The following is a 14,933-nucleotide window of genomic DNA, read 5'->3' as shown; positions in this document are numbered from 1 at the left end:
TGATTTCCTGACCTCGTGAACCGCCCGTCTTGGCCTCCCAAAGTGCTGGGATTACAGGCTTGAGCCACCGCGCCCGGCCCCATAAACTTTTAAAAACTCTAATTTTCTTATTTGTATTTCTTTTATATCTTTTTTTCCCATTCATTCTGTTTTCGATATGCTAATATTTGCCCCAGATCTATCTCCAATACTCTCTCACAGCCATCATGTATACATTTATTAAGGCTCCAAAAAGCTATCCATGTTGAAGAGGTCAATGAAGTGTTGACATTTAGACCACCTGGACATCGGTGGGGTGGAAGAGAAGACCCAATATGAGATTTAGTAGGGAAAAATAACTATTATCTGCCCAGTTAAAAATTATTTTTCATGAGAAGTTCTGAAAAGAGTTTTACTTCTTAGATATAGACCATTAACTTCAGAGATCCTTCAAAAGCAAAAAAAGTAAAGTGACAGTTGTTGCTAATGACAGCTATGCTAACCTGTGTATAAATAAAGCATACAGCTATCCATAGGGGAAAGATTTTGACAGTCTTAAAAACAGTTCAACTTTACCAGTGCACCAAATTTCTAAGCAGCCCAGTTCCATTAAATGCACCACTTTCTGTCCCTTCTCTATATTTAAGAAGTATAAGCATATTGACAGGCAACTCTCTGTATTATCAACAAAGAGAAGTACAGAGAAAAAAAAAATACCTTCTCAGATTATATGGAGGCATTTAACAGCAAGACTGAACAATGCCATGGTTGATAAATTTGAGCTAAGTCAGAAAAGCATTAAAATTCTTTTCAATGACAGCAAACAAATTATTTGGGAGGGAATAAAGACCATGCATGTGCTAGATTTTAGGATTGTAATGCAGAAAAACATACTTGCCCTACAAAATGTATGCTTTTTCAAAATGCTTATTTCAAATTCTGCAGACTGTGAAAATAAAGCCTTTATCTTATCTTTAACACATCTTGGAGATATCAACTTTAAAGCTCTAGTGGAATTACACATGGAAATTATTATACTGATAGAATTTTTGCATCTGATACACATATACTTAATCAGTGTTGTTTAGTTTATATGGTAAATAATGTTGTTGAACATTACTTTTAAGTTACAAACTAAACCAAGCACAGAGACCGCATGAACTACTTTAACTGATAAATAAATCAGTAATGTTCAGAAAAAGTGAAAAGTTTCAGAATTTCAACATTATTTCTCTATTAGAAACTCAGTGGAATATTTAAAAGATCATATTCTGTTGATGTGTTTGTGAAATAACTAATAAACAATTACATTCTATGGCACTCAATGTTTTACTGTGCATATGTTTGATTTTAACAAGAAAGGATAAATAATGTCAATTTTGTAAGATTGAGATATAAAGGGGTTATATCCTTAGTAATTTACATAAAATTTTGGCAGGAGTTTTTGCAACTATAAATGTAATAAGTACCACAGCTGAGGAAACCAGACGTTATTGTTTTAAAAAACATCTCAATAACGAGTTACTATTTAATGAGTGCAGAGTTTCTGTTTAAAATGACAAAAAAGCTCTGCAGATGGATGGTGGCGATGGGTTCACAACCATGTGAACGCACCTAATACCACTAAACTATACAATTAAAACAGTTAAGCTGGTAAATTTCATGCTATGTGTATTTTACCACAAGTAAAAATAAAGGGAAAAATGCTCTGTCACTAAAATTTATCCATTGGAAAATAAACTTATATATTCTTCTACTTATATATAAGACTATATAAAATATATATCTAATATATATAAAAAATATATATAAAATATAGTCTTATATATTTTTCTCTACTGAAATGTGACATACATCAGAAAACCTTAGTCTATAGAAAGGAAGAAGGGCTCTATCATTAACCTGATCACCACTGGATTACATCTACTTTAAATGGGAAAATTCAATGTCTATTTGAAAACTATATGATAAATAGAGAAAGGCTGAGATTTAATACTTTAATTTTCAACCATGAGATTTTAAATCTACTTTGGATTAAGAAATTTAAGACTGATAAATGATGAGTGTGATTTGATTTCTGTTTGCTTCAGAACGTGTGCACTTCCACTGAAGATGATTTATAAGGCCAAAGAATGTTCATGACACTGTGGGCATGTGAAATGGGATCAGCTTCTTTCTGACACATGAGCTCCCTTGACAAAGTTGCTGGCACTTTTCTATTTTGATTTCACTGGAAATCCATTTTAAATCTAAATCTCTGTGCCTTTTTTCAACTCAAAGTCAGGACTACTGCAGATACGAGTGGAAGGCAATATGCATGAAACGACCGTCAGCAATTGAAAAATCTTGCCATTCTTAATTTTCTTACCTGCACTTTCCAATATGAAAACTTAACTTCCCATCTAATCCCAACATAACTTGTGATCATATTTTTAAAGGAACTGAGTGCCATAGTTGCTGGGCTGTGGTACCATTGTTCAAGCAGCTGTTTCTAACTTTAGTCAACTTGTCAACAATGGGGAATGGTGGGATGGGGCTGAGACAACTGCTTCAGTTGAGCACATAAGTGGAGAAAAACACCCCAAGCTTGGAGTGAGAAAAATTTTTCCCTGTTAGAAATCTTTAAATGATGTCATAATTCATACTAAAGTTCCTCAAAGTTTTCAGAAAATTAGGGAAAATATATTTTTAATGAATTATTTTATTTTCCCATCTTTTCACATGGTCAGCTCCTCTATATTTACCATAGAATAAACAGACTGAGTTAACATAGCTATAATTAGAAATAAGCTATTAAGATTTAAAAACTATAAATATTTTGAAATTAGCAGAATGAACATCTTTGCCAAATTTTCTAGCATGCCGTAAGCCCCCTCTCAGGGTTAGAAATGAACAAAGCTTCTTTGGAAAGAAGCAGAAGGGAAAGAGGCTGATGCCAAGTGAGGCTGGCTTGCTATTGTTAGTCCACCCTGGGCAAGCTGGTTGAGCCAGCTTTGGCATGAAAATGTATTATTTATAAGTTTGCTGCTGTCAAGGCCAATTTGTGTGAGGGACATGGGACATTTAAAACAGAAATGCATTTAATGCATTTAAAAAGAAAACCTTTCCTTAGAACTATGGCACATGTTTGGCCAGAAGCAAAAATATAAAGTGACTGGTTAATTTCCATAATGTCCCCTTCATGAATGTCATTTCTTGCCTGTCATTTTATTTACTCCAGAAAAAAGCTTTTTGATGCTCATGTTCAGCAACAGAAAGCTGTGATGTTATCACCTCCCAGGTATGCGTCATTCAAAATCGAGAGACCCAAAGTCTCAAAATTTAACCCAAATCATTTGCTACAATTATCAATTATCACTTAGGGAGGCTGTGGTGGGTGGATCACCTGAGGTCAGGAGTTCAAGACCAGCCTGGCCAACATGGTAAAACCCCATCTCCACTAAAAATACAAAAATTAACTAGGCATGGTGGCACACGCCTGTAATCTCAGCTACTCAGGAGGCTGAGGCAGGAGAATTGCTTGAACCCAGGAGGCAGAGGTTGCAGTAAGTCGAGATCATACCACTACACTCCAGCCTGGGCAACAGAGTGAGATTCTGTCTCAAAAAAAAAAAAAAAAAAAAAAAATTTTTTTGTAGAGGTAGGGTCTCACCATCTTGCCCAGACTGGACTTTAACTCCTGGGCTCCAGCAATCCTCCTACTTTGGCCTCCCAATTGTAGAATATTCAGACTTAGTGCTAGAGAGATTTCAGGAGAAGACTTTTTGTCCTCTTTCCATTTGGCAACCACACCCTTGTCTTCCTGTGTGTGAGGCCAGCTGCTAGAGGCTGAAAGTGGGACAACTTGGGAAGACATGACAATTGCTCTGCCTTAAATTGTAGGTAGTAACAGGTGTCAGTAATAAATATTTTATCCATTTTGCATGTTTTGTGTCTTCATAATATGTTTGTCAAGTTTTATTTTCTGTACGATAACCATAATTTAAAACTTCAGCTCTCTTTATTCTTTAGAAAGATTCCAGTCATTTTGCAGATGTTAAACACCAAAATGTTAACGTTTTAACCTTATGGAATGGATGCTTTTAGAGGAAGTTGTAGTCTTTCTTATCCTCTTACACATACCATCCAGATGGACCCAGGATGGGGCCCACTAGAGGAATGGCTGTACAGACAAAGTCCCCAAAGTCTAGGGTGTGCACACTCCTTATATCTCCACAAAAAAGGAGAAGCAACAGAGACCCAAAGTTCTCAAAGGTCATTTAAATGTGAAATTGTAAGTTACATGAAAGATTAACTGGATCTGTAGTGGAAGCAAATGGGAAGAATATCTCTCTTAAAACGTAAGAGCATGCTGAAGTGATACCTGATTCCTAAATCAAACCCGCATGTATCTGGCTGCTCATTCTGACACGGTACAGACAATTCTGGGGCGTCCCTACTGACAGGAAGGGACATCTGTCATCCCGGCCGGCTGGCTCCAAACACAGTCTCATCATGAGGCAGTCCCTATAAATAGAATTCCTGCTGGAAGGGCCTGAACAGGGAGACCCAGCTTCATAAATATCACAGGTCTACAGGGAGACGGAAACGGAGCCAGAGGGGGCTGGGAAAACCCCTCAGCCTGCTCCACTTGAGCGTCAGCAAATGTAGAGCCCAACCATCCCTGCAAAGAGGGAGGATTTTTGGCAAGACAAAGGTTTACAAATAGAAGTACAGGAGGAGGAAGAGAAGGAGGGAAAACCGGAGGAAAGGGGAGGGGGAGGGGAGGAAAGAAGAGAGAAGAAGGAATAAAGAAGATAACTTTAAGGAAAGACTGTAAAGGAACAGTTTCCATAACCATGAATCCACATTTTGTAGCCTTGGGGAGACCAATGTGCTCTGATGGTTTTCCTTGACGAGACGTGATTGACATGTAAGCAGCAGTACAGGAACCCGAAGTGGCCATTCTATCACCTACAGGGCAAATTACACTACCGGTTCAACCCCAAAGAGTCGACACCTCTTTAGCCAAAAGTAACTCCCTGAAACACAAATTATGAGCTGAAACTCTACAGTCCTGTAGCACACTGCTGAAATGAACATCATTATCAGATGTCAGTTCCTGCTTCCCTCCTGTTTAACAGGATCGAAGTGGCCACTCCTGCTCTGGTTTTTCTTCCAGCCATGCTCCATCCTGCACCTGCCTGTGGTCTGTAAATATGTGGCCTACAGGAAGGGCCACTTCAGAGCCAGGTCATCATTAAAGTTGAGTTATTTATACTTATTTCTGTGCTTTAACGTTGTTGGATAATATTTGATACTTGCTGGGTCTAGTTGATGTAAACTGGGCATAAATAGAAAGTGAAGAAAGTTTACTGCCTCCTTTTCCACCACCTTCTTTCCCAATGGACTCATGGCTTAATAGGCTCAGAAACATTTTGTTCTAAATGGAGATAAATCTAGAATTATGGGTACCCTTGTGTTCTGCTATCACTTCCCAGTCAAGAATCAGAACTGTTGCTATCCCAATCTGTGAGTTGTTTTCTCCCAGAACAAGTAAGCCTTTCAATGGAAAGCTTAGCTAGGAGCAGGTGGTGGTTGTGATTTAGTGAATATCTAGGTGTTGTGGATTGGTTACAGTTGAGGGAGAGGAGGTTGAATTAAGCATGTGGAAGTGCATGGATGTAGAAGATCACTCTGATCTGTTATTTCTTTATTCTCGAAGAGTTGTTTTGCCAGAAAAGCCACGCAGTTTGAGTAAATATGAAACCAGCCACTTGACCTCAGTGATAATACTTCGTAGCCTCCGAAGCAAAGTGCCTGCTCCCTGGCCTCTGGCACCATTGACTCACCATGAGTCAATGACCCTTAAATAGAACCTCAGCAGGCTGGAGTTGGCTGCAATGAACTGGTCAATGTCACCCCTTCCTCTGGGTCCTGAAAAAGCTGTATCCACTCAAGCAAATGACTGCTATACAGGTTTGAGGGAGAAGGGGAAAGCAAAAAACAAACAAACAAAAGCAAGCAAAAAAAACCATACTACTGAATTATTGGTTTTTCTATGTATTGACATCATACTGACTTCAACAAATTTGGGAGCTTGAAGTTTACTCAAACTTCCAGAGCCCTGAGGTCACTGCTTAGTGGATTAAAAGACATAAGTGAGAAGAGAGTCTCCTGATTCACTGTGTGTCTGTGTGTGTGGGAGTGTGCACATATGCGGACATTTAGACACATGCTTTAGGTTCAAACAGCTTTTTGGCAATGTGCCAGTTCTCACTCCCCCCACACCTCGTTTATCTCGTCTCTCATGGCGCAGTACTCCATACTACGGGACAGGGTCCGTTTGTACTCCTCAGCTTTGGCACGCCACTTCATGCTGTCCTCCTCAAGAAGCTCCAGCTGCTGCTGTAAGTTCTTTGCAGAAACATTAGAGCAGTGCTAAAAGAGACAAATGGTGGTAACAGGGAGAATGGGCGAAACAGCAATGAGATGAGTAGGCTATTTACCTGAATTATGAAACTCATAAATGACACTTTTTAAAAAAAGAAATAGGTTCCTGATTTATTTTACCTTAAACATATTTGAGCATAATTATTTCAGAAAGAAGCCAGACACCCAACATTATGGAAAAGACATTTCCCAGCTCGAATTTCTAGTGTTGAAGATTCACTCATCACACCCAGCTCCTCAGAGATACCATTCATTATAGGGTATAATTTTTACTTCAAAAGGCCTAAAATATGCATTAGAAACATTTGATTTCTGCACTATAATTTTCCTGTCAACTTGAGCTTAACCTCAGGTTCATTGTGCAAGTGCTCCAATCTCAGCTCAGCACAGCGGGGCTGCCAGGGCCAAGGCCAGAGGAGGATTGGAGAACAATTTACATTATTTGCACAAAGTGAGACTTCTTGCTTTTTCTTTTAAAAATAAATGTACTAATAAAATAAAACTTTTAAAAAAGAAAGCTCTTTCCTGGCAAAAAACCGATTCCATTAACAACAGCAGGTAATTTGTATTTCTATATCTTTCAGTTTAAAAATATATATATTTTAGATTCACTGCATTTCATATAGTTTAGTGGATATCTTACTTTAAAATAAAATGGGCCATTGTGATTTTATTAATGTTATACCTATTGTTAGAGTAAACATAATCTTTTCTCCCCTCAAGTTAGAAATCTGGAGAAGGATTTTTTTGTTTTGTTTTGTGTTTGTTGGTAGTGGTGTTTTTTTGTGTGTGTGTGTGTTTTTTTTCTTTTTTTTTTTTTTTTTTTTGAGATGGAGTCTTATTCACTCTGTTGCCCAGGCTGGAGTGCAATGGCTGGATCTTGACTCACTGCAACCTCTCCCTCCTGGGTTCAAGCGATTCTCCTACCTCAGCCTCCCCAGTAACTGGGATTACAGGCATGTAATACCACGCCTGGCTAATTTTTGTAGTTTTAGTAGACAGAGTTTCGCCATGTTGGCCAGGCTGGTCTTGAACTTCTTGGCCTCCTAAAGTGCTGGGATTACAGGCGTGAGTCAATGTGCCCAGGCTGAAGAAGGATTTTTTTTTTAAGAATCAATGTCCAGTGTATTATTGATGAAAATTTGATCTGGGAATATTTCCTTCTCTTTTAGGCCCCTCTTTTGAAGTCTGACAGTGGCAATCAAACAAATCCAATGAGCCCTGGCTAGAATCAGGAGACTGGGACTTCTCCATTCTGGGCTTTTATGGGTAAGGTGGGAATTTCTGTTTGCCTCAAATTCTTCATCCATAAAATGATAGCTCTGGCCCGGGTGAACTCTAAGATCTAGATGGTCTTCCAGATCAGCAATGCTAAAACAGCCTTGGCCAACAAAAATAGAATGTAAACACACAAATAATTTAAAACTGCCTAGTAGTCATATCAAAAAATCAAATAAAAAGATAGAGTAAAATTAATTTTTATAATATAATAACCAACTGTGTCCAAATATCACCATTTTAACATGTAAGTAATATAAAAAATACTAATATGATTGCTTTTCATAATACCTCTTTGAAATCTGGTGTGTATTTCATACTTTGAGCATCCTCACTTGTTGCTAAATTTTGATCAGAAGTATTTGATCTGTATTTTAATTTTTTTAATTACAGTTTCAAAAGTTGATTCCCATACCCAAATTGCTCCCAACATACTTAAAAGTTTTCCAATAACTATACTGATGATCAATTTTTAAATTTGTGTTTAAATTAATGCAAGTTAAATAAAATTAAAACTTTAGTTTTTTAGTTGCATTAGGCACATGTCAAAGGCAAAAAAGTGACTTCGACACTGGACTATACAGATCTACTATATAAATACTCTTAAAAATTTTTTCATGAGAATAGAGGTATTCAACAAGACTTTTATATTCAGATTTTCTACTTAAAAGTTTTTCTCTTGACAGAGGGTAGAAACGAATCACAAATAACTACCCCAATGGTTTAATTTATTTTTAAATTTAACATATACTAAGCAATCTGCCTGGTTTCTTTCATATGCTAGCCCAAGCCCCAGTTAGAGCTGAGTCTAAATGATGGTGTTGTTGGATGCTTACAGGCCGCTGCACTGATGAGATGATGTCCACTCCTAAGGAAAGGGCCAGTCTGTGGAGATGGTCTACATGTGCTTGCTTTTCCTGAGAGCACCAGAGGTGAATCTGCACATCGTGAGCATCACCCAGTTCCTTTGGCTGCTCTACAAACTCCAGCTCTCTTGATTTGATGAGATGTCCCAGCTAAAATTTAGGGCATTAACAATTAACCTGGGTTTTATATGAAGACAGATTTTTTTTTTTTAAGCCTAATTTCTGTAGCACATTTTGCTAGCTGGTCAAAATGCTGCCAAGGCCATCTATAAACTGTTGGCATTAGCCAAATAAGTGTTAGAATGCTGCAAATCCAATGGTGGTAAAATTGAACTGCTAATGTTGTCAGTTCCATTAAAGAAGGAAATTCTTTTTGGTCATGAACCAAAACCTTAGCAAGATCTAGGCCTGTGCTCTGAGTAAATTTAGAGGCTATTTTAAAGGGATATTAATTAATATTCCTCCATCTTATGTTAATAGAGACCATAACTATGAAGTTTTTGTAAAAATGCCACCAACAAATAGCACTCCATGATGTCAGGTACTTGAAGTGCAAAAAAAAAAAAAAAAAAAAATTGAACTTGGTTTCTGCCCTCAAAGAGCCTACAACTGAATTGGGCGGGGCAGGGGGTAGGGGAGGGAAGCTATGCTTATCAAAAAGTCATTAAGAATCAAGATAGTAAAATGCAAGATATGTGGAATAAACGATGAGCTCTAGGATTTTTGAAGAGAGAGAAATCACTCCAAGTGAGGTAGGATTGTTGGAAGGAGGTATAGGATTTAGATAAGAGGGAGGAGAAAGACAGACTTGTCAAATAATGGCAGCCTGAGAGTCAAGGGTTGGAGTTAGATATGTGTGCATCATCTCTGAGGGATGAAGAGCTCAGTTTGTCTGGAACAAAAGGAAGAATAGGAACATAGTGAGAGTAAAGATAGGGGCCAGATTGTGTAAACTTCTGATATTAGAAGATACAATTTGGCCTTTATTTATTATTTAATAATTCATTTTTAATCGCATAGTTTAAAACTCAGGATTTTTCAAACATCCCTTCTAAGCCTTACCGCTTCCTTGACTTGATGGAACTGGACCACCTTGTACAGGATATCCTCGTAATCCTGGATTCTCTCTTTCTGTTTTTGTTGGAGGTGAATGAGGTCCTTCAGTTGTTGAGACTTTTCTTTTACAGGGGCTCCTTTGCCAGTTAACTCCTCTGATTCTTTCATAATGTACTGAACCTCATCATTTAATTGCTAAAATATTGAAAGAGATAAAAAAAAACTTGCTTTTAAAGAACTTTTTTACTTTACAACTGACAATATAAAGGTCTAAACAATGAATCACTCATTCATTTGTCAACAAATACTTAATATGAATGCCCCACCCTCCAAAAAATTTGGGCATTGTGCTGGATGATAGACATACATTTTTCTATATTCATCTGAGAATTAAAAAAAAAAAATAGCATGAGCAATGCAAAAATGTTTCAAAGCTATGTGGAAAAACAAAGTCATACATTTCTATGGCATACTGAATATTCTATTCATCTGTTAAGTAAATGTATTTTAGATATTTTATGCAGCCCCATGATTATCTCTGATATTTAATACAGAATCAGGAGGTATGGTAAAAACACCATGAGGAGATGAGTGTTAAAATATATCAGGGGAATAACTTGTGCTCTGTGACAAAAGAATGATCAGAATGAACCACCAGCTGAACAGCATAGTAGACAGACTGTTTCAAAAGCAGTCATCCCATGATCCACAAATAGCCATCACATGTAGGGAAGGATAAACTGCCTTCTCTTTCACCCGGCATTGCTCAGATACCCCTTATGGGAATCCAGATTCTGGAATAGAATTGACAATGGGGGCATACTTTAAAGAGAATGCTACTGTAGGCTGGGCACGGTGGCTCACGTCTGTAATCCCAGCACTTTGGGAGGCCAAGGAGGGTGGACCACCTGAGGGCAGGAGTTCAAGACCACCCTATCCAATATGGCAAAAACCTGTCTCTACTAAAATACAAAAATTAGCCGGGCGTGGTGGCGTACACCTGTAATCCCAGCTACCCCAGAGGCTGAGACACGAGAATCACTTGAACCTGGGAGGCAAAGCCTGCAGCAAGACAAAATTGTGCTACTGCACTCTAGCCTGGGCAACAGAGTAAGACTCTGTCTCAAAAAAAAAAAAAAAAAATAGAGAGAGACAGAGTGAGAGAGAGAGAATGCTACTATAATTTCAAGCGTAGATCTTTTGTATGAAAGGTAAAAGCAATGGAAATGATTTAGACTAAGGAGATAATTTTCAGAAGAGTGACCTAAAAAGGGTCTTCGAGTTTAAGCATTTGGGCATCAAATATATGTGCACCACAGTGACAGGGCTAAAGAAGTATGGCAATGGTCCTGATTTAGAGGAACTTACATGTACATGCAAACGTGCACACAAACAAAACACATATAAGCAGATAACACAGGGTGTATTAAAGAACCTAATATAGGCCAGTCACATTTGCTGAGAGTTTTAAAGAGTGCAGTGGTGGGTGTGTTTGTGTGTAGCAGGCGTGGTGGTTGTGTTTTACATTGGTTTTTGTCTTAAAGGAACCTATAGTTCCCTAAAGGAATCTTCAATCTTCTGATTCTGGGATTCTTTGAAGCCCACATTTGTGAAGTAGTGACAGCTAGAAACACAGGTATCTAAATTTTGCAGCAAAGCATAAGAATCCAGGCAGAACTATGATGTGACTAGCAGCTGGCAATTTTTGGCAGTTGTGTCACATTTTGGAGAGGCAAGAGGTAGGGAAACAGGGACTGTGTTAAGCAGTCAGGGTCAGGAACATGACTTGTGGTTTTGTTGCTCATATCCTGAGAGGTGGAGTGGAGAGCACAGCAAAATTCCTGGGGTGATGGTACGTGCCTGGGGTGCTGGTGGGTGAGGACAGTGACATAACAGTGGTCACCTCAGGGACCCAGGGCAGCAGAGCCTCTGGGTCTGAGGTTGCCCATCCTTGTTCTGAGATATCTCAATTTAAAACACCTCTGCACTCCCCAGGAAAAGAATTAGAGTGAAAATACAGGATAAATATATTACTAGTTTAATTAGCCATGTGAATTTTAAAAATATAAGATAAAATTCTATTTAGGACATTTTGTAGCCCAAATGTCGGTATATCATCAAATTCAAAAGAATGCAGGAAAACAGTAAAAAAAATGTCTCTACAGTAGATTTTTAGACAAGCAATACTTTTGTTTAAAAAATAGAAATTCACCAGCCTATTACAATTAATCAGGTAAACTGCAACCAAACAGTTTTAAATATTTTTTCCATTCACCCAAATCCAGCAATGTATTTCTTCACCTGGAACTGAGGCTTCATGTCATTCCATTTTTGTCGTAGCTCTAAAATGAACTGGAGGCTCCCTCCAAGGTCAAGTGCAGACACAGGCATAAGTGCTTCCTGAAGAAGTTTTAAGTTGTGAGTAGTCTGAAATAAATATTGGACAGTTACACATGCATTTTCTTTGACATCTCCAGCAAATGTGGTCATTCTAGTAATGACAGAGTGTGATCAAATTTTTCAAATCCCATGAAAACACTCAGGATGTGGCGTGAGCTCAGGGTTCTAAACAACCAAGGAGTAAGGCCCTTGGTTTCTGCTGCCTTTTTTGGTTTTATTGTGGTAAAATATACATAATAAAAGTTACCATGTTTACCATTTTGGGGTGCACATTTCAGAGGCATGATATTTAATACATTCACATCATTGTGCAATCACCATCACCACCATCCATCTCCAGAATGTGTTCATCATCCCAAACAGAAACTCTGCACCCATTAAACAACTCCCCATTCCCTCCCTCTCTCTCCCAGCCCCTGGTAACCTACATTCTGCTTTCTGCCTCTATGAGTTTGACTACAGGGACCTCATTTATAAGTGGAATCACACGATATTTATCCTTTTGTGTTTGGCTTATTTCACTTAGCTAGTGTTTTCGAGGTTCGCTCATGTTAGCCTGTGTCAGAATTTCATTCCTTTTCACACCCCATTGTCCCTTGCCTCACCTTTTTAAGTTGCTCTTTGAATGCCGCCCACTGCTGTTTGACAGGCTTGCTTTCCGTGGCTTTAAGCTGCCATGCCAGCCGAAGGAGGCTAAGTTCTTCCCGTTCTGCTTTCTGGTTTTCCATGGTGTTCTTCACGATGTACACTTCATTTTCCACATTTAATATCTCGTTCTCTTTTGCCTGTTAAATTAATAATTCGTATAATAGCTTTTCTTTCCCAAGAGATACAGCTTTTTGTTGTATATAACTATTTGACAAGGCAAATTCTTTATCACAGCCAAAGCAGAGCACGGTTCTGACATCCCAACAAGTTCGAACTCCCTGCGCAGAGGCACAGTTCAGCTCTCGGAACCCACATACTGTTCTTAGACGTCAGGTCCCGAGTTCTTCAAGACCCAAGGGGTGTTTGAATTCCTACCTAGGGTCTGGTTATTTCCTGGGGTTTAAAAGATTATTTAATGAGCAGGGGATCCAGAATTTTTGAAGTCAAGATTTAAAACATGTGTATAAGTATACCTATATGCATTTTAAAGATACTCCATCTTTTATTCTAACACGCTCATTAGAATACATCAAAATATCAGTATCGAGGAATAGGAGGGGACAGATTGTTCGGGACCAGTGTTTTTCTTTTTCTTTAAACTATCCCATTGTATACATTGCAATTATTTTAAACGTCCTTTGCTGTTTCTCAAGTTCCTCCATTTTGTGAGAACTGAAATGGGTCTGTATCTCTGTATTCAGAACTACATCATACACCGGAAGCAGAGTATCTAAAATCGAAGATTTCACTTCCAAGCTTTCATACGTTCTGCTTTGCTGATTAGAAATCTTTTAAACAATGGTTTTAAACAAGGGGAAATTCAATTAGTGGTAAAATGATAATAGGAGCAAAGAGTAAGACTACGCATGCTTTATTTCTGTAGAAACATTTGAAAAATGCACAAGAACATTCATCTGGCAAAACAGTTATTATGTTTTTTAGTAGCCAGTCTTTCTCAATAAATCTTCAAATTTCTATCATCTCAATGACAGCAATTGATAGTATCATAAATATTTAACAGGATATTTTAAAGATAGGCCATTTTATTTTAAAATTATTTTAAATGATACTGATATTGTGCACTTATATTTTTATATAATTTTATACATTATAAAGTGGCAACTAATTCCAAAAAATATATATATTTGTAGGTCCTAAGTGAGATTTCCTCCATGAACTTAATAATCTAGTAATAAAATGATATATTCCCTCATTATTAACAATACATAATAAATTATGAAAGATATTAGACAACTCAGCAGAATCCACCCCAAATTATACTTTTATCTATATTATAAAGTTATCTTTCACATATTTTAAAGAAATGATTAACCAGAATGTAATGTACTATATAATTTAACATAAATTTTGAAACTGCAGCATGCCAATGACAACTTTAATCAGAAGGATATGGTGGATTCTGAGTGAGGTCTAGAGAAAGGAGAGCTATAGTAAGATTCGTAGATGTCTAGCTAGTAGGATCTGTGAAAAGTGATCCTGTATTTGGCAGATGAATATTTTGGCCACTCAAGAAGATTGAATAATTTGCCTGAGGTCTAATCAGTAAACACAGTACTCATTTTACTTCCGTGTAGGGCATGGAAAATTTTTGCCATAATCCAGTCTAAATAGGCCACATAAGCATTCCTTTTTCACTTGTATTCACGCACCATGAATGGTTTTCTGATGTCTTACTTGTCAGATACCTTGATAATAGGAAGCCTGTATCCCAGATAGCATTCTTGGTATTGACCATTATAAATAAATAAATTGGAACTTTCATCAAGACGTCTGTCATAATTTGAACCTGAATCAGTTTCTCTGATCTTAATGATTTTTAGATGAACTGAAAAATTTTCTATTTTTGGCTTGAAAATATGAGCCACGACAACCCAATAAAGAACAGAACACTCAATTGAATATACCAGCTAGCCTCTGGCTTCTTGACGAGCAAACTGGTCACCATGATTCAACAATAATGTTTGTTTAAAAGCCTAGTGGTCCAAAAGATATGATGAGAATGAAAAAAATTGTTTTACTTACTTTACCAACAATTTCATCTCTCCAAATGTTGCTAATCAATAAATTTCATTATCATGTGGGCTTTAATTTTAATCAATAAGGAGGAACTTATTTATCATATGATAGTGGCAAAGACCTTGGGGTAGAGTGACCATGTTTATGACATCAAGATAAAAGACCACCAAAGCACAGTAGTAAAATACATGCTATTTCTGGGAGATCTAAGTAGGCATTGAATATTATGATAACTTG

At 37.5% G+C, this 14,933-nt stretch overlaps 1 protein-coding gene across 1 annotated transcript in view; it reads right to left on the bottom strand.

Moving 5' to 3' along the window:
* Nucleotides 1-14,933, bottom strand: part of CCDC141 (coiled-coil domain containing 141) — a 207,778-nt gene that overhangs the window by 25,497 nt on the left and 167,348 nt on the right. The window contains exons 13-17 of the mRNA XM_010382868.2: nucleotides 12,617-12,796; nucleotides 11,913-12,038; nucleotides 9,618-9,806; nucleotides 8,526-8,705; nucleotides 6,250-6,399 (exon numbers count right to left, since the gene is read on the bottom strand). Of these exons, the coding sequence (XP_010381170.2) occupies nucleotides 6,250-6,399; nucleotides 8,526-8,705; nucleotides 9,618-9,806; nucleotides 11,913-12,038; nucleotides 12,617-12,796 (825 nt within the window). The remainder of the gene's footprint in view (nucleotides 1-6,249; nucleotides 6,400-8,525; nucleotides 8,706-9,617; nucleotides 9,807-11,912; nucleotides 12,039-12,616; nucleotides 12,797-14,933) is intronic.

This window comes from Rhinopithecus roxellana, chromosome 14 (assembly GCF_007565055.1).
Source record: "Rhinopithecus roxellana isolate Shanxi Qingling chromosome 14, ASM756505v1, whole genome shotgun sequence".
NCBI lineage: Eukaryota > Metazoa > Chordata > Mammalia > Primates > Cercopithecidae > Rhinopithecus > Rhinopithecus roxellana.
The sequence above is the reverse complement of the archived record's forward strand: the minus strand, read 5'-3'. Positions and strand labels throughout refer to the sequence as shown.